We start from the raw sequence: 20,087 nt of genomic DNA on the forward strand, positions 1-20,087 counted from the left end.
AATTAAGTGACCCAGAGGAAGCAAGGAGAACAGAATCAGCCCAAGAACTGAGCCTTGCGGCACACCACATGTGATTGAGGCCTGTGAAGACACATAGCCATCAATAAACACAAGGAACTTCAGTCAGATAGGAAGAGAGGGGCCTAAATCACTAAGTCCACCCCGTACCTAAACAAACCCGACAGAAGTAGGGTTTAGGATTGACTCCTTTGGAATGAAATTCACCCTTGGTCTTGATGAATGAGCACCTGTTGAAAAGTATAATTCTTTGCTATGACAGTCAATAGTTTACAGAAAGAGAACAGCTATGGACAAATCAGTGCACCTATAGGCCAAGTAGCTTTTATCACCAACTGTTGATTATCGACATTCCTGGAAAAGTGCAAATGATATCAGTATGGAAAAGTCCTTACTGGTGTCCATCCCTTGTGTTTATCTAATATGATTGACTGATGAAAAAGCGTTATAAGCTTTACTAACATTGTTTAGTGATCACAATAGCCACAACATTACTAGAGCTGAGATCACATTCAAATGAACTGCAAATTAATTATGTCATTGCCACAGGTGCTGTGGGACTATACAGAATCTGTTAAACTCTTATCAGGCCCAATGCAAGTTTTTATTCATTTTAGTTTTATTATGGAATTATTAAAACAACCTCACAAAAGTACAAAAGTCAGATCATTCAACTTAGAACAATGCACAATATAAGAGATAACTTCAATGTAAAAGATAAACAAATAAGGATATAAAAAGGGGAAGTTAAAAAAAAAAAAAAGTGCTTATTCTAGCACAAGATCAAATTCTCTCATCACCAGAATCTTTGCATTTTTCCTCTCCATAAATCTCAGTGATCTGAAATGGTCACAGTGGTGTAAAGTGGTTTAAAGTGGTTTCCTACAGGACCCACATGGTGTCGCTGTTCGGTTCACCAAAGGGGAAGCGGCCTGTCAAACCGTGTGACGTCACATGTAAACAGAAGCATCCATGTCTTCCCTGCCGCTGGCCTGCGGATCCTGACAGCTATGCAGCGATGTTGCAAATGAAAAACCGTATTAAATACTGCTCGCTGTCCATCGCCGCTGCACGGTTGTTTTCTAACGGACCCGTCAAGAACCCAGTCGTGTATTTCGATGTCGAGGCTGACAACGAGCCTCTTGGAAGAATCATCATTGAGGTAAACTAGCTAACTTAGCTAACGTTAGCTTCTTCAGAAGACCTTGGTCTCACTTGGCAGGGTGTTCAGTCAGTGCCTGCTCATGAAGTTTCATAGTCAACCAAATAATTATGCATTGCATAACTTGTCAGAAGAATTTGATGCATGACTCTGATTTGTATTGTCTTGCAGTTGAATGCAGATGTAGTACCAAGGACTGCAGGTATGCATATTTTATTTTATAAGCATAATTGTTGAATATCAGAAGTGGATTTTAAACAATGCTGATGCTCAACCAACTAGGTGACAAAAAGTAGATGTTCAACAAAGTGTTAGTTGACTATTTGCTGCATCTCTATCCATAGTATTCTGTTACATCACCACGTGGCCATCTTGGTAGAAACATAACAGGTGATTGTAATAAATTAACAGGTGATTATAATCAAATGACAGCCACATCCAATGAGCTGTGTATATGGTAAAGCACCATATTGGTAGGAAATGCACATGGCATCATTGGAATACTATGAATAGGCTATGTAACCTTAACCTTAGCCTAACCACGATCCTATCCCAAACCCTGACCCCATGTTCAACCCTAAAACTGATCCTATCCCAAACCCTGACCCCATGTTCAACCCTAAAACTGATCCTATCCTGAACACTGAATATCTGCAGACTGTTTCTCACAACATTGTATCACCAGAAGACTTTTTAGTGCCACATTATAGTCACTTGATAGTAAGTTGAGTATCAGCATTGGACTATTCAAAAAAATGTGACCTAAATGAGCAACTCTCAAACACAGTCCTTGACTTGTATTGATGCTAATGAAATAAAAAAAAATGTTTCAACAGAAAACTTCAGAGCTTTGTGTACTGGAGAACATGGCTTTGGATATAAAGGGTCGGTGTTTCACAGAGTCATTCCTGAGTTCATGTGTCAGGTAAGGTGCAGAGTTACTGTGATGACATTGTACACACAGTTGCAGTGTGTGTGTGTGTGTGTGTGTGTGTGTACACCATGTTGCCTATTTATTGATAAGTCTTCTGTTACAGGGGGGAGATTTCACCAATCACAACGGCACAGGAGGGAAATCTATTTACGGAACTAAGTTTAGAGATGAGAACTTCAAACTAAAACACACTTGTCCAGGTACAAATCCAGAGCTTCAGTCTCCTATATTTATGTTGGGAGGACAGAAAAAGCATCAGCAATCCCTCCATGATTCATTCATCACTTCATACAACTCTGTGTTTAGGCCTACCAGATCTATAATTAAGTTGTTTTGAGAGTGGCAGTCTTGCAAGACAAAGCATATTTAATTTATCTGTATTCTGTATTATCTTGTCTATATCATGCCAACCTAGCACTTACTGTATTTCTCACTTGGCCTGGCCTTCATAACAGAATCATTTGAATAGATAGCATATCAGCTGTATTTCACTGTATCTTTCCATAGATGCGTATCCACTAGATGGCAGTGGCTAGTCTCATGCGACACTAAGACCACTGGCTATATAGATTTTGCAATCCCCAAGTGAATGACCTACTTTCTTAGTGAGTCAATATCCACTTATCAAAATAACTTATCAAAATACTCTTTCTTGAGTAAACTTAATCCACATGTTGGTAGACGGACACTTCATTTTAATGTGTTGCATAATCACAGCGTGCGTCAAATCCAGAAAAGAGAAACAAGCGTTACTCAACACTGATGTAGATTGTTCCACCACAGTAAGGTCATTTTCTCATTGGTTCAGTGGCACAGGGAGGTCAAAAGCTTGTTGGCTGATACTGAGCATAGCTGTGCATCACATCGCTTTATTTGTTCACTTTCTGTTTCTTGTAGGAATCTTATCAATGGCAAATTCAGGGCCCAACACCAATGGCTCCCAGTTCTTCATCTGTACTACGAAAACCGAATGGTAAATCATTTATAATTCTGTAATTCTTTAATGATTAATTCCAGCTCTGTGTCAGTTTTTGTATGATTTCTCTCACTTTGACACCACATCCAACCATAATCACCTGCCAGTTGTTCAAATCAAATTTAAGGCATCCTTCCACACGTTTTGATAGTTTAGGGATGTGAACTGCACAGTGATTTGCCACTTTTACTCCATAGTGACCCCCCCCCCAACCCCCCCCCCCCCCCCCCTCCTCTGTCTCTGTTCCCAGGCTGGATGGTAAACATGTGGTGTTTGGTCAGGTGAAGGAAGGTATGGAGGTGGTCTCCACCATGGAGTCCTTTGGTTTGCATGACGGTGGGGTGATCAAGAAAATTGTCATCACAGACTGTGGGGAGATCAAATAACACACACACACTCTCACACACACACACACACACACACACACACACATGGCCTGTCTGTTGGATGATTCAATATGTAAGCTATTTAGTATTTATCAATTTTCCTGTATTCTTGTGACAAGGAGGAATTGTCACAATGAATCTTCAATACTAAAATCTGATTTCTACTGTTTACTCTGATAACAAATCTTGTGATTTATATTTGCATGATCAAAATAATACATTACATTTTTATGTGTTGCATTAGTTCATAAAGTAATAATAATAAGAAATGGAAAGATTGAGAACTACATTGGGACATTTTTATCCCAGTTGTCACAGATCTCTAAATAGTTTAACTTAGTTAACTTGGCCCATCTATTTTGTTCACAAAGTATTTAACTATGTAAAAGTCATTCACTGTGTAAAATGTTCATTTTGTACATTTGCTGTCCATTTACTGCCAAATAAATGACCGTTTTCAGATTTTACTGGGTTTGGTCCCAGTATAGCCCATTCTCTCTCGTGTGCCACCATCCCTGCTGCTTTTAAAGCTTCCTGGGAAGGATCCAGCTGCTTTTTTTAGACAGCGGCCCTGCAGCATGGCTTCCTGTCCATCAGAACAGGATGTGACATCATGTGACATCCACCTACAGTGGGGCTGAAGTATCATATAAATACACGGACAGATGATAGACTTGTGGGCCACAGCCACATCACATACTGTGCACGCAGATGATTTCATCTGTCATAAAAGACCTGAAAATGTCTTTAGCTTGTACGTGGGCTGCTCTTACCTCAGTACCTCTGAGCTCTTTATTTGAAACACAGTATGTCTCCAGGAGAAAGGGGGGAGGCCAGGATATGTCTGAAAGCCAGAGACTGGGTGGTGCTGCTTATCGAGCTAATACTTTATGAAAGTAAATAATGAAGCGACGTGAAAAAGCAGTTCCCGCTCCTAAATGAAACCATATGCGCGCTGACCTTCCACCGTTTGTTTGAATTCTCAGATTACATTGTTGCTATAGAGACTTTTCAGTTCTCACTCTGTTTGAGCTAGAGATGTTGTAACAAACTTGATATAATTTGGGTCCCCACCCTCTGGTTAAGTTTTAGCTATTTGGAATGCATGTCCAATATTGTGCATGGAAACTTGGCTAGACAAAGGCTGGTGCTGTGGCCAACGTTTAATACACATGCAAAACAATAACATCTTAACAACTGGTACAAGCTGGTTCTTCTGCTGTAAATGTCTACATGCCGTCTGGCGGTGACACAGCACCCATATCAGCAGGAGTCATTGAAAGTGTTGAAATCAAGTCCTGTCAGTTAGACGTGTCTGTTGTCTTTCAGCACTAGAATGGACCTCCTGGATGACAGAGCAAGAAAGATTTTACAAGCCTCCCCCCTTGGTTCTGCATTACACAATCACCATGTTTAATCCATTAAAAACTCCTCATCATAATCCATATGCTCGGTCTTATGTAAGACATGAAGTCTGCAGATGCACTCAGAGCCGCGGAGTGCAGCGTGATGAAAACGTACACTTTCTGTACTGATAGGGATCTGGGGAGCGTTCAGAAAGCCGAGCGTTGCCATTGGCTGGAATCAAACTCCAGAGTGAACACCTCCCAGAAATGGGTAATAAGAGTTGAGCAAAGGACCCAAACAAATGAAACCACATAATCAAAGCAGTTCTAATTCAATATGACTTTTATTCATCAAACTCCCAACAGCACTAAAGCACTAAAATGTTTTCCAAACTAACAAATAAGGCACATTTTGGAATGCCGTTTCATGGACAAGAAAAACAGGCCCGTGGGCTGCTCTCTAAACATGACTGTCCTTGTTTCCCAATCATTTTCTTCCCAACCTCACGTCTGTGTTCTGTCCAATTCAAATATTACATTATTGCAATATTGCATTACAATTATCTCAAATGATACAGACATCAAAGAATACAAACATGACTTTCCAATTGACCACATAAGTGTTAACACATTACATTCAGTAAATATGTATTATTTGTAGAGGCTACACTATCAGTAAATGAAATATTTCATGACTAATAACAATCAGAAGTTGTTGAGAATGTTAAAAACAATATGTACTGTAGCAAACTACTGTGAAGAATTTAAATAAGTATACATTGCACAAAATAATATTTCATTCAAAACCAAACATGCACATGCAAACTCTAAAATAGTTCTTTGTCACACACACTTTCTTAACACTCCCTAAACTAGTAATAACACCATAACATTTTATAATAGTTCCTTGTCATTGCTGCTTTAAGCAAACTACAACTCACAGTTTAACGTGCTTATACAGTGGTGAGTATCCGTCACTAATTAAGAGAAAGGATTCTGCATGTTAACACAATATATCTTCATAATATTGTAATTATTGTATACAAAATGAATACATGCTACTGTATGGATGCGAATGGCAGCTCGTAGGCATAATTAGTTACATATAGCACTTGGATATCATTGTGGGTTATTCAACACTGATAACATCATAAAACAAAACATAAAAATACAAATGGCTTATAATTGAGAAAGGGTATTAATTATGTACCAGCTTTTTTAATAATATTCTATGTAGACATCAATATTTCCTTCTTAGTGTAACTTTGTTGCATATTCTATACAAAAAGTGTTGTAAAAAATCTTTCCATAAATATTTCTGCAGGATAAGCCCTCAGATCATTGTAAAACATCAAAGAAAAAACTCCCAGCTTTGTTTATTTCTCAGCAATAGGCCCTTCTTCACAAAAAAAGCTTCAATATTGCATAACACTTCAAAAGAGCTACTATCCTTGAAAATGATGGCCATCAAATATATACATAAAACAGTCATTTGTAAATATCTTTGTCAGGGAAATAACTCTTGAGTTGTTTTTGCAAATTGCTTTAAAATTTTCAACATCTATTAAGTGTTCCAAAATACACATCTCGTTCATAGAAAATAACAAATTTGAACTGAAAAGGTACTAGAAAAGTCAAGTATATGTAATTCAAGACACTATACATCTGAAAGCAGAGATTGTATTTTTTTTTTTTTTCAAATGCATTGTATCAACTGCTTCCATTGGCTCGCGATTTGCCAGTTAAAATGGCTTCCTCATAAATGTCTCTGGGCGGAATCAAACGACCCCTCTGATGGGATTTTAAATGACCTAGAACTCTATTCATCCTAATAATATTGTAACTTGCTTATTAACTTAAGTGAGTTCATAAGGCATCATCGGTATCTATTCCTCTCACTACAGCCACATGTTATGATGTGGAACATAAGTTTCAGATGTAAGTAGATGTGACGCTGATCACACTTGTTAGGCTAGTGTCATCACACAGAGCAACAGAAAGAAGATATTACAGTACTAAAAATGGATTGTTCCCAACAATGTCTGGGTAAAACGAGAATCCTTCATTCAGCCTGTGCAATTCGTTAACTTGCAGTAATGTATTCACCTTCGCCAATCCTTTCTTTCAAATTTAAAGATGAAGTTTTGCTAAATCACTGACTTTAACCACAATTCAAAGGTACCATTATCAGCTACTGCTCTCTCACACTAAAGCATGTGACCACATGTGTTTTTTAATGCAATCCATGGTGGCTTAGATAAACATAACTACAATAGGTGAATAAAAATTGAGATACACAAGTGAGGTCCACGGTTTCATGTGCAAACCCATTCTGTTGTGAGGATTGGCTAAAAAAATAACATCTTTGTTGATATTCCATGACAACAGACCACAGTGGGATTGTTATTGCCAGCTGGAAATGCTGGTTTAGTCCATGCCTCCAACTCAGCAAATTATGTTGAGGCAAACACCACCATGCCAGTTCAAACTCTCACTGTTAATGGGGGAATTGTATTGTTTTTTGTCCTTAGTCACATCTTGAACCTGCATAAACCTTGGAAAACGTACTATGCATCACAGTTACCACATGCACGTATTTAACTCCAACTCCAAGCCTACCCCGTGTCTCTTCCTATTGTCAAATGTTCACATCACTTTCTTCTTGGTACTTCAGTGTGATTTTAAGTCTTTTTAAGGCACGTACATTACAGTATAAAATATAGTCAACCAGGTTTTGTAAGTCTAGAAATACGTAGAAAAATATTTCAACTATTCACATGATAACAATGTTCAGTGAATGACAGAACTTTCTCTAAGTCGAAACTACATACATTTTACAGTATGCATATCAGTCCGGATTTCCCATGTAGTACTTCAGGTCTTAAAGTAAATATAATGTACTGTGATATTTGTAAACAGAAGATAGGATATGTACCTCCCTTCCATTAAAGACATTGGTTTATAATAGTAGGCGCTATCAAAACTAATATAAGTGTAAACTTCATTCATCATCACTTTCAATATATCCTTGAATTTTCAAAATATGACCGCCTCACATGTCAGCCTTTCCGTATGAACCTATCTTTCTTTTAGCCAACCGGTAAATCATTACAGTTCTCCAATACTTCACCTCCCTCTGGACATTCTTTACACTGCAATCAGCTGTTGGACATAGTTTGAAGGGTGTAAGCCCTTGGAAAAGTTTCCATTTAGCCTCACTGTCATTCCACCACTCCACTAGCCTAAGGCTGGAGACATCAGTGGGCTAAAATGTGCACTCTAAAATGTCTTTCTAAAAGTCTTTGAAAAAACACATTAAATATCTCTGTTGTATTTCAGTAATTTGTGGTTCGGTATCTAATCAGGCTTTACATGTGAACATTTTAATACTAAAAAGTTCTGTCTTTCTACATGCACTACTGGCATGAAACTGTGTGGACGACATGACTATCATGACAGAAACTACTGCTATTGTACTGCTGCTTTTGACAAAAACAAAAACTCAGTTGATCTGCTAGTGATTTGAGATCAACGCGACTTACTTATCTGATGTACTGTAGGTAATCAAGGCTTTTTGTGGCAACATAAATATAAAGGGAGGGTAAATGAAACCGTATCTGTTAGCAATGCACTAGATCTAGACGAGGAACGATTCTATGCAGTTCAACCTACAGTAGTTTCTAAAGACACGTGGAAGCAGTTACACAATATTGTGATATACAAACATACAAAAACATTTCTTTATGTCCCAGTTAAAATTCAAATTGCACGCTAGACAACAAGAAAATAAATAGGCCAAATGTAAGCCAGGGATGTATGGCACATTATCCCTCAGTTAATTCACAGTTAATAAGATGTGCTGTTGACCCTAACACGGCAAGACATCAAAGGCCTCATATACATTATACCATCATGAGAGGCCCTGATTTAATGTTCATCACATTACCACACACTTCACTTGGCAGGGAAATGGAAGGCAGATCTCTGTAAACACAAAATCAACAAACCCCAAAGTGAGGTAATCTATTGTGACCAATACCGGTGGCAATACTGTCAGCGACATCAATAAAAAACATGCCCATTGCTAATACATCAATGCAATGATCAGCTGTTGTTACACACATACTTGGATAAATGGGGTTATGTGGTTTCTGGTATATGAGGCCCTGCGTTAGCATTGAGAACGTTTAGACTCAAAGATTTTGGCAAGTTTTCACTTTTCATGAAGAGCACTTAGAGAGACAGAGATTGATCCTAAGTACAGGTCTGACCCGTTCCTCTCATTCCTGAATGTAATCTTCAACATCGTCAATGAAAAGGACCATAATGACTAAAATCTGTGTTCCGCGGGAAGGTTCGGGAGTTCAAGAGGGACAGAAGAGGGTTTATTTGCTGTGGTAGAGAAGGAAAGGCATGAGCGAGGAGGGCGGGTTTAGAGCTACTGTATATTATTTGAGGTTTTCCGAGAGAGATAAGAGGGGGAGGAGTGAGGAGGAGAGGAGGCGATACGGGATGAGGGAAACCTGGACCTGTCAGGTGAAGTGAACAGCGTTGGTGGGGGAGGAGGGGCAGGACGCAAAAAAGTTGCTCTCCGACGACAATGGAGATACGGACGATTATTGCACGCGGCGGCAGTAGTAGCCCAGGACTTTGCATTTCTCACACAGGTGCTGCGGGTGCTCCTTGCTCTGGTCGGAAACATCCAGGCCATCCGGCTTCTCTAAAGGGCGCTGAGGGGAGAGCAAACGGAGAAGCAATCATGAGTCACGTTAAATGATACAGAAAACATACAGGCAGCTTGCACACACACACACACACACACACACACACACACACACACACACAAATGCTCAAAAACACGCACAGCATATTCTGCTGAGTCCTGCCAGCAGTTTATTTGGCACCAGACTCAATTCAGTTATATATCCAAGTGCTTTGGCCACAAATATTATTCCCATATTCTTCCCAGACCAGACGCGTACTTTACACAATTAGTTGCAGAGATATGGCAACGCACCAACAACTTTGGAAACTTACAGTACCCTTTAACAACCTGGTATTAAAGAAAAAGCTCCAACACACATGTGATCATAAAGACCTGTATGGAAATATCTATGGGAATGGCTTTTTTGGAATCATTCTGAAGGACAAATAGTATCTTTCTGAGCCAACAGTTCTGGATGTTGGTTTAACAATCTCTCTACAATATTTTCTTTCCCATCCCTCGCCTTTGCTCGGGCCTTTTTTTTTTTTTTTACGACACTGCTATTTACTCCAAGGGGTCTGACTGAAGGAAAGCAGGTTACCATGGGTCATTGCAGGGAGATAATTCAGTCTTCAGCTTATGAGGCTGCCAGGAAGTATTGAGACTTTACTGATAGCGGCCTCAAATGCATTAAGTTCCTGTGGAAAGTTGGAAAATCTGATGTGTTTGTATGGCGCCTCATCAGTGGTTAGAGAGACCTGGATCCAAGCATCTGCCCTGCTGAAGTATCCTTGAGCGAGACACTGAATCCCTACCAGCTCCACTATGTTCTGTAGCTGAACCTGCAGTCTGACTTCCTTCCAAAGGAGCAAGCGAAAAAGAATTTCCCCATACAGCGTTCAATGAAGTATCAGATTATCATTATTCGGCATGCGTGTTTTGGGGAAGAAGCAGCGATCACATGAAAGAACTACATTTTTTGATTTGTCTGAGTTCAAAGGCAGTATAGAAGTGATGCTATTTAATGTAAGAAGGGATAAAGAGACATTCAAGAGCTATATTTGCCTTCTAGGAGGGACAGTTAAGACATTTAAAAAAAAAACTCAAAATATTTTATGCATGCAGATGGGATTGGAAAATACATATTCATTTCATTTATGGGAATCGTCTGGGAGGGAAGGAGCCATGCTGAGATGCTGAGCGCTTTGATACTGGAGAACATGGGGGTTAGTGGTCCATTTCAAACGCTGACAAGGGGAAATATGTTAAGTGGGTGACATTGCAAATGCATGGAATTTGCCTGCCTGTGTGTAGCTTAGCCACAAGACACAGAGACAGAAGAGTGAGATTTTCTCACCAGTTAACTCCGTGGAACAAAACGTTTTTGTGTGAGAAATACTGTGCCAGTACTAGCACTATGAATGCAGCCTTTCAGTCACGGCTTTTTTAACAGTATAGTAAATTTCCGCACTAGATATGCCAGATAATGAGAGAGAGAGGGAGAGAGAGACAAAGAGAGAGAAGTACACACACACACACACACACATTACCTAGGGAAAGAAGAAATGCTGTATTTTTAATGGATGAGTATCAGGTGTATCATAGACCATGGCTGAATACAGTAAGGATTGGTAATCAGGCGTCAGTCACATTATATTTGCTACACTGCATTAAAGCACCATACTGGTGGTTGCATGTTTCAGCCCATTTACTAAACTGCAAGCATACCTTTACATTACTACCGACCATTTTTCAAAGCATGCCACACTTTTTTTTTTAGATTTTTGAATATTTACTCAATTGCCCTATTTTTCAAAATTTAAACGTTTAGGTGATAAACCATAAAATTCTCTCCTGCTCCAGCTAACATTCATGCCCGGGTTTAGAGGTCATGGAGGTTTGAATTTAGTTTATCTTTATCTTTTCATCAGGGATTATTTTCTGGCAGAGAAACATTCTGTTGTGTTGATTTCCTAGTGCAACAGACAGGAATGGCGCATTCATGTGCTATCAATAAATCTGAAAAAACGAATTTCCTTCTTGGTAGTTAGCCAGACTATCATAACTTTTTTTTAAAGCAAGAAGAAGCCAAATCCACATTATCCTTTTCACAATGCCCATATTTGCTTATTTTTTTCTTCTGGGTTTGATTTTCTGACCAAATAGCGTGTGAATGCAACACTGTTTGGCAGCCGACTTTGAACTCCCGGATGTCAGAGCTTCTCACCAGCATGTGAATGCACCAGACGTTGTGTAGACTTTTAAAATCAATGTGTGCATTAAACTAAATTACTATGCAGTGATAAAGTAACTTTGACAAAAATAAACCCAGGCGGGATGTTCACTGTGATGGATTACCTAACTCAAACAAGTTTCAAGTCTCTGCAAGTTGATTTTCGTACCGTACTGAAATGAATGGAAACAAATGGCTGCCTGGAAGGTAGGAAAAACGTATTCAAACATCTAAACAAGTATGGTATGCTTTGGAAAATGGTTGGTAGTAATGTCAAGTACACATGAATTGTAGGAAACGGGCTAAAACATGCAAACACAGCGGTATCGTCCTTTAAATAGGTGAAGATCTCATTCTTGAGGATCCAAAGGAATGGACAAAGGCAACAAATTATCCATAACCTTTCTGTTGTTTAAAAATTTTGGGCTTTCTTACCAGACATGGAAAGTAAATATGTTAAGGAAGGCTCCTGTGCTGTGTGTTAACAAAGTAGAGCATGTTCTGCCATGGTATTCAGAATAGGAGTGGAACCTCAAGCAGCTAGCTGTATTTCAGGAAGTGGAATTGGAAGAATGTGGACAAGCATAAATATTAAAAGATGAAGTGTTTAGATATAAATATGAATATATGTGAAGAAAATATGTCTCTAACTGAAGAAAACTGAAGCGGATTCCTTCTCAGGCGATCCATCAACAGGCTGTGAGGAACATTTTCGAGGTTAAGCCAAACAGACAGCTCACAAGCACATAAGTTCCCTCTGAGTGCTCAATGGTCGGAAAAACACTCTACAGCATCTTAGGTTAATGTGATTTCCCTTTTTCATATTATTAAATGTGAGGGGATTTTCTGCAGCTATAAGCCACAATTAACCCAGAATTAGTTTGTGTCTGTGAGCCATTAATAAAGAAATATTTTTTTCAAGGTTTGAAAACACAAATAATCCCCAACTTTTTCCAGTTAGATCATGTAATTCGTTTATTCATAGCTGGTTTATTACCATAGAGGCAAATATTTCTTAGTTGTTTGATTTTTTTGTTTTTGTTTTTTCTTAATGAGGCAATCCTGAACTCCCTCAAGACAATAAGCAGCCACACAAACCACTAATGTGACTGCGTTTCCCTTGCAGAGTCTGGACTCTGTTAACCTTGGTTGAGACAGTCCGCTCTACCATTTAAACAAAGTGCATGAGTAATGTTTTTATGGCGTCATTTCCAAATCCCAAACCAGAAGACTTAATTTCAAAACCTCAGTCACTGAACGTCACACTGTGTGTTAACGCACATCTCCTCCTTTAAGGCGTCAGTACCTGTTTGTGTGGGTAGACGTTGATGTGGCATTTGATACATTCTTGTCCCATGTTGGCCCAGGAGTTGCCACTCATCCACTTCCGCTTACACTTGGGGCACTTGTACTCTCCAAAGCATCTCTTCTTCCCCTGGTAAGGTGTCAGCCCCTCTCCTTTGGGTCGGGCCTGTAAAGAGCAAGGCAGGCATTCCTTAAGTAAACGATAAAGATGTATCCACATATGCATAAATCATTACTTTTACTTCCTTGATAAATAAAATCTTAGGAATGCAGAAAGTGTTTTTCCTTTAGTGCTGTGGAATATATAGAGAGTGCAGAAGGACGTTTTGCGTTTGTCTGGACAACAACAGATGGTGAGGTTTGACAGCAGGGTGTGTGCGCTGTACAACTTTGTCGTGCTAATATATAAATCCAACTTCATACAGCACACTCCTACACGCAATTTTGGCACAATATGCGGTTGTGTAATTGACATTTACTTCCATTACAGCTGTGTTAAATTACTCCTCTGATTCTCATGAGGGAGATGATTACGAACAGTCAGTCAGCCATGAAAGAGCACTCGCAAGAGGGCAATATTGTTGGGAGGGGCCACTCCAATGAGTTCATTCTGGCAACTTTATTTAGGCCACTGTAACAGCAAAGGGGGAATAGGCTCATTTTCCCCCTTAAAGCATGTCACAAACAAACGTACTACTGATGTCATCAGAAGGATAAATCACAAACTTCTCCATCCTGCCAAAAGAAACCAAACTGCACTCTGATTATTAAGTTTGTCTGAGCTTGTCATTATCAATCTTGAACCTCACCCATCAAAAAAAATAAAAACATCACAGAACTCACATTGGATAAATCGCAAATCTGCCTAGTTACAGTCATTAGCAATGAAGGAATGGTTATTTATATAAACACATTCTTCTGTGCTGTAAACAGAGTAGCAACAAATTGTCCATTTCATCTTAAATAACAAATCTTTTCATGCACAGATTGGCTACCTGATATGAAAGAAAGAGCCAATTTGATGCACACCATGCAACTGGTGGCAGTTTTCCAGCAGGTTAGGAAATGCCCTGTCCTCTCCAAATGAAACCAAACCTGCCCCGGCCCTGATTCCCCTGCAGGACTGGAGATTGTTTTCATAATCACTTTAGCATTGGCTCCAGATTTTAGGGTGGATGTAGCGGGTACGGGGCAGGAGAGGAGGGGTACAACGTGTACCCCTGGTCTTTCCGTATTCCGTCCTGTCCTGTGTGTGAGTCATATGAACTTTAATCAGCAGCATCTGGTGCTGTCCTAATGCACGCCAGCACTTTGCATCACCACCAGCGAGCCAACGCTAAGTACGATCGGCTGTGCTGCAATCCGGCCCCCCAACAGCATGACCTCAACCCCACTGTCAGTATAGCATCTCCCACTGTGACAGCACGCAGGCTGGAAACTCTGACTTCTGCTGGCCCGCAACACACCACTCTATACACACCGATGGGTTTTTTGACGCAATCGCTAGGCAATCTCAAAGACAATGCCATGACAGCATTTTATTTGGATGCTCTCCTACAGATGATCTAGCTACAAAATAACCCAGCTATAAAGAGGCTGCCATTTTCCCTGTTATGAACCCAAATACCAGTACTTTCTGACATATTGCTGCATCGGGATTAACTGCTTTTATATGTAATAAAAACAATCACTTTGAAGTTAAGTTACTGTACTCCTGTAGGAGTCATTAAATAAAGTTATTAATTTGGAAAGCTGCATTTAAACATAGTCAGTGATGATTTCCCACTGCAGCTATTTGTTCAAATGTGAAAAATCTCTCCCTGATACTGCTGCCAGGACTCAGCAGGATAGAAACAGCACTCATCCTCCTTATGACCATTCCACTCTCACTCCATGCTGGTTTTGGGGTCTGGCCTTGGCCCTTGGATGCACATCGTGGTCTGCAGCTGAGTGCTCTCAGATCAGCCAAGCCCCCTTTACAATCAATATCAAGATACAGCGACTGTGTTTGTGTGCACGCAGCAAATGGATTATCTGTCCAGCCCAAATGAAAAGTAGATGCACTGCTGACTTCTGCTGACTGCTGAATAAAATATCCAACAACTATACGGTATTGAAGCAGCTGGTTATGTGGATGGAAGTGAGGAAATCACATTCAGTGGGAGGTTTCAATCGAGCAAGCGCCAATTAAGTTATCAAATCCAATTGAGGTATATATACATATAAGTTAATTTAGAATAATATCAAATTAGTGGAGATGATACATCATTAAGGTGGACAGTAACACATTCAACGAGGTTGTGAAGAATGCAGGGGAGAAAGCGCTGAATGAGCCAATTTCTTGAGGAAAATATGGCACTCCTATCACGCTGCGCACATAGTTTTCATGGCTGCAAAACAACGCAGCACCTATGCGGACACTTGGAGTTATAAATATGAGAGTAGTGCTAACGTTGTGGGCGGCTGTTGTGAGGCCATTGCGACACACTGCCACTCATGGAGGTCTTCTCAGATGATGAGAGGGTTTCGGTTCTGAAGTCATAAACTTTACAGGCACAGTTGGCACAGCACATTCCAGCGGCCACCCAAACAAGTGGGAATGAATGTCACAATAACATCTGGACCATTGTGCTACCACTGCCAGCAGGGACAGGCTGGGAAACATGGCACTAGATTCAGGGCACACACCAGTCAGTGACTGATGAAGAAAGCTGTGGTTTTTTCACATACATAAGGGGCCTCTTTCCATTTACATTGGTGCAATGGATAACAAATCAAAACCCCCCAGCTGTAAACACTAGAATGAATAAGTAAATGTTTTAGTTAGGCCTGATTTCCAGGAAAATAACTTCCTTTAAACCGACATTTACAAACCATTCACAATACATACACAGTACAATGACCAATTTAATGGACCTGCGTCACCGCAACCACACAACATGCTGGAGGATGAGCCGACATGGGAGGATGTGTTTTGTTTTCCTTTGCTCTGCACAAATAAAGCCATTCAAGCTCGGGCCAAGGTAAGAGCTAAATGGACATATCTGACCCATTTGGAGCGTTTTAGGTGTCCGTGGAGTGGAAACAAAGCTTTGAAATAGAGAATCGGTCGATGGCGTCCGTGCCAGGAGATGGCGAGCGGTGTTTGTCGTATCACTTCGACAGTGCCGGCTTGCACTAAGTCAATGTTTGTATATGTGCCTGAGGCCGGAGCCCCGGGTGTTGAGATAAGGGTCAGTGTGTTTAGAGCGCATCCTCCCGTAGCCCAGAACGCAGCAGGGAGGCTGTGAGTCATCACATCACACACACACACACAACAGGTTAATGCACATACATGAAATATACTCAGGTGCATGTGATACACTCACACACACATGCAGATTCACTGATACAGTCTCTATCTCTAGACAATACATAGACACACGCACACACATGCAAATACACTAACACAATCTCTCCCCCTCTCTCTCTCTCGCCTCTCCCTCGCCAACACCCAGACACAAACACACACACACACACACACAACGAATTCCACATCCACAGGTTTTCATACACCCCTGAGACACAACTGGAAAGTCTCAGCACACGGTTTCCTGCACTACTCCTACTCAGAGTTTATCCACGCTACAAGGACACAGATCATTCCATGGCTTACATCACAGGATTAATGAGCTCACATACTGAATTAAATAGAATAAACAGGGTTGAGCAAGAGACAGAGGAACAAAAAAGAAATGAGGCGTAGACAGGGCACGAGAGAGTAAGATGCACGGCAACAGGGGAGCGCTCATTAGGACGGAGAAGGAATGAGAGAGAAAGAGCTGGATGTGAAACAGTCTGCTGCTCCCCCAGGATACTGTAGCAAAGGGGGTCTGAAACCTGCTGGTCTGGAATCAGGCTCCAACATCCACACACACACACACACACACACACAAAGAAAAATAAAAGTGGACAAATACCACAAGCCTACAGTCATCCGAGCCAGCTGGGGAGAGACCCTCCAATCAAACCCTCTCAGGCCGAGCAAGGAGGGAGGAGAAAGGGAAGGAGAAACAGAGGGAGAGAAGGAGGAGGAAATCTAAATCCAAAGCAGATGGCCTCCATAGGGGGAGAACGCAAGAGAAACACTGAGAGCCATCGTAAAATCGCTGCTCTGCTTTCAATTAGGCCATACGTTTCAGGGAGAGAGAGAGAGAGAGAGAGAGAGAGAGAGAGAGAGAGAGAGAGAGAGAGAGAGAGAGAGAGAGAGAGAGAGAGAGGGGTGGGGGATAAAATAGCGTTAACCAACCGCTGTAGCTATGGCCGCAGCTACAGTGGATTGAACTCATTATCATGTGGAGGAATGTGGAGAAGTTTCTCTGGGGGGGCAGATTTTAAAGAGACATGTGTTGAGTGTTGTAAAAACAGAATGAGATTAGATTCCCCATCACCAGGAATCTGAAGCATGTGGGCTATTGCAGGTAGACTGGTGTTAATTGGAAGCGGTACATTTAAGCACACAGTCCTGGTCTAGACAACGCCCACTCCGGTGTCCTTCAATTTCAGGGTAATTCAGGTAATACCATAAAATTGATTAAGAGGTATGCGTGCTCAGGCATGAACTCTGAAATTGCAGCGGCATAGCACACCAGCAATTGAAATTTCACTTTGTCTTGAAACCATCTTGAAATTCTGCTCCAATGTAAATCATAAAAAAAGATGTCTATTACTGACCACTGGAAAATCGGGTCCAGACCACTGTCTGAGGCCTAAAGGTGATCTTACATTTGTGTTGTTCTTACATTCCAGACTAAGAGTAATGACCAGTGGACAGACACCAGACTGTATGCTTTCAGACACTCGCCCAAACCCTGAACCCTAATCCTCTGTCTCCAGGAACAGGATAGGTTAGTCTTGGTTTAATATTAGATGTCCCTTCCAATCCAAACCTTAAAGGCATAATTCCAGAGACCGCTACTTTCAAGGCTGTGGATATGGAATTTCATACTTTTTGAGGATCTATCTCCATATTAGAGGAGACATCTACCTAGATTTGATTTGGGCTCCAGACATTGCCCACAGTCAGTCCACACACAACAAATACAAGGAGACAGTGCTGACAACAAAGTTTGGGAACTTAAGCTCAATTTTTATGCAAATGTTACATGCCATTCTGTGGTTTGTCTGATTCTGTGAGAAAACAAGGGATTTGGTGGGTAAAACAACTTTGAGGCTTTGGAAAATGGTTGGTAGTAATTGCATGCAACCACTTCTCTGGTCTCAATTTGGGAAGCAGGGTCTTTGTTGGGAAATGCAACTCAGCCATAGATGAAAAATGCAGAGGAGGCCTCTGAATGTTTGCAATTTTTTCTCATAAGCCTAAACACTTGAGAGAGAAATGATGGTCTGGAAGATTCTGCAGAAAGAATTAAACAACAACCTTAAGTGCAATGTAAAGGAAATTAATAGTGCATTGTTTATTCGTTCATTTACATGGCTTTTCTAAAGTAAACTTGAGATCAGTAAACAAAGTAATGACCCGCGACTAAGCCAAGGCTCTTAGCTATGATATCACCAGTACGCAGACTTGAGGAATACGATAATACGAGATTCTTTGGCATCTTTTGCAGTTCCCATCATTGCAGTGTGGGGCTGATCTGATGAGTTACATGATAACTGAGCCCCAGACAGGTCAGTGTGCTCCTTACTGAGACACAACATACAAATAAGCCTCCCACTTACCAAGGAGAAAGAAAGTGTCAGAGGAAGAGCCTGGGATATGTTTTGTCAGACAACACAGGATGGAGTAGAGACATTGTTTGCTTCACTTGGGGCAAATAGTAGTTGCAAAGAATTCCTAGCATACAAGATGGGTTCAGTTAACCACATCAAGGCAATTAGGATAGTGTAAACATGTAAAAAAATCAGATACTCTCCTGTAATTTTGTATAAATGTTCATTATATTGTCCTACGTGGCAAACCTTGCCCATCTGGCAAATGCAAGTAGGCTGAAAGAAACAATAAAAGTATTTGCAAATACTGTCTGACCCAGGTCACACAGCAATCCAACTTCAGCTACTAGATTCAGGGAGGAGTTGTCTGCTTTGTCAGTACTGTGTGCTAGTAAAATCATCATGCACTTGACCCACAGTGCCCGTGTTGGCTGACATCACAACCCCCACAGACTACAGAGTTGAAGAGGCAGTCGTCAGCCTGTCAGTCAGGACTGAGGGCCAAGTCAGGGCATGCAGATGGCCACCGCTTCAAGTCTCTCACAAGAATGACACTGTCACCCCCTCAGCTGTGTCCCACTGCCCACTAAACAAGCATTTTTTTATTGGCTGTTTCCGCTGCTGGACTGGACAGCCCAATCCCGTGCCAGAACCTCAGCCAGGTGCATTATGGGGGCTATTTATCAATCCCACCATGCACTACAAGCTCTAAATACGGCCACTGTTTCCCGAGTCCCTCTCTCTTTTTCTCTGCCATCTCTCTCTCCCTCTCTCTCTCGCTCTCCCTCTCTCTCTCCCTCTCTCTCTCTCTGGATGGCTCCTTTGCTGGTGCAGCTGTCTCTTTCTAATGCCTGTGAAGAAAAGTGGCTGAGGCTGAAAGTGACGGGAGGAACAGGTGTGCTGTTAAAGTGATAAATATGCCCTCTCTCAAGCACAATGCACCTCTGTTTATCAAAACAATCCCCCCTGAGCGGGGCTGTCTAGATGGACTACGAGACAGACAATACACTCAGGCTGCCACAGAGAAACAAGTTAAGGGAATTACAGGGCACAAAATATCTTTTCAATCAGCATTCAAAACAAAGGCTTGGCTGGGGTACAGGCCTGTTTAAAGAAGCATACAGCTAAACCACTGAGTAAAACAAATATGTTTATTACAATCAGATGCAATTAATCCAAGTGTATATTTTGTGACAAATGATTGCACTTATCTAATAACCAAAGACGTCAGTACACTTTGCAATTCTCCACAACAAAACGTGCCACTCTGACAAGTGAGGAGAATGTTTGTGACACTTTCTCTTATGTGC

General features: G+C 40.9%; 2 protein-coding genes across 3 annotated transcripts in view; one reads left to right on the plus strand and one right to left on the minus strand.

The window, feature by feature from the left end:
* The first annotated feature begins 987 nt into the window (after positions 1 to 987).
* Positions 988 to 3,938, plus strand: ppifa (peptidylprolyl isomerase Fa). 2 transcript variants are annotated; one of them, XM_071918131.2, is made up of 7 exons: positions 988 to 1,180; positions 1,352 to 1,382; positions 2,017 to 2,105; positions 2,218 to 2,314; positions 3,012 to 3,087; positions 3,341 to 3,475; positions 3,510 to 3,938. In XM_071918131.2, coding segments are annotated over exons 1-7 (573 nt in total). In that variant the 5' UTR covers positions 988 to 1,036; the 3' UTR covers positions 3,511 to 3,938. The 2 variants fall into 2 exon arrangements, with proteins under 2 accessions (XP_071774232.1, XP_071774231.1); XM_071918130.2 differs by having other exon boundaries at positions 3,341 to 3,938.
* Positions 3,939 to 9,374: 5,436 nt separating this feature from the next.
* Positions 9,375 to 20,087, minus strand: part of zcchc24 (zinc finger, CCHC domain containing 24) — a 30,811-nt gene continuing 20,098 nt past the window's right edge. Inside the window, exons 3-4 of the mRNA XM_071918122.2 lie at positions 13,067 to 13,231; positions 9,375 to 9,552 (exon numbers count right to left, since the gene is read on the minus strand). Coding sequence (XP_071774223.1) covers positions 9,439 to 9,552; positions 13,067 to 13,231 — 279 coding nt within the window. The 3' untranslated portion in view covers positions 9,375 to 9,438. The remainder of the gene's footprint in view (positions 9,553 to 13,066; positions 13,232 to 20,087) is intronic.

This window comes from Centroberyx gerrardi, chromosome 15 (genome assembly GCF_048128805.1).
Source record: "Centroberyx gerrardi isolate f3 chromosome 15, fCenGer3.hap1.cur.20231027, whole genome shotgun sequence".
In the NCBI taxonomy this organism is placed as follows: Eukaryota; Metazoa; Chordata; class Actinopteri; order Beryciformes; family Berycidae; genus Centroberyx; species Centroberyx gerrardi.

Excerpts from the sequence above, each read along its gene's own strand:
- ppifa (XM_071918130.2), top strand. The coding sequence starts at position 1,037 with ATGTTGCAAATGAAAAACCGTATTAAATACTGCTCGCTGTCCATCGCC. Across the intron at positions 1,181-1,351 it reads TTGGAAGAATCATCATTGAG|TTGAATGCAGATGTAGTACC; the intron begins GTAAACTAGCTA and ends ATTGTCTTGCAG. Across the intron at positions 3,088-3,340 it reads TGTACTACGAAAACCGAATG|GCTGGATGGTAAACATGTGG; the intron begins GTAAATCATTTA and ends CTCTGTTCCCAG.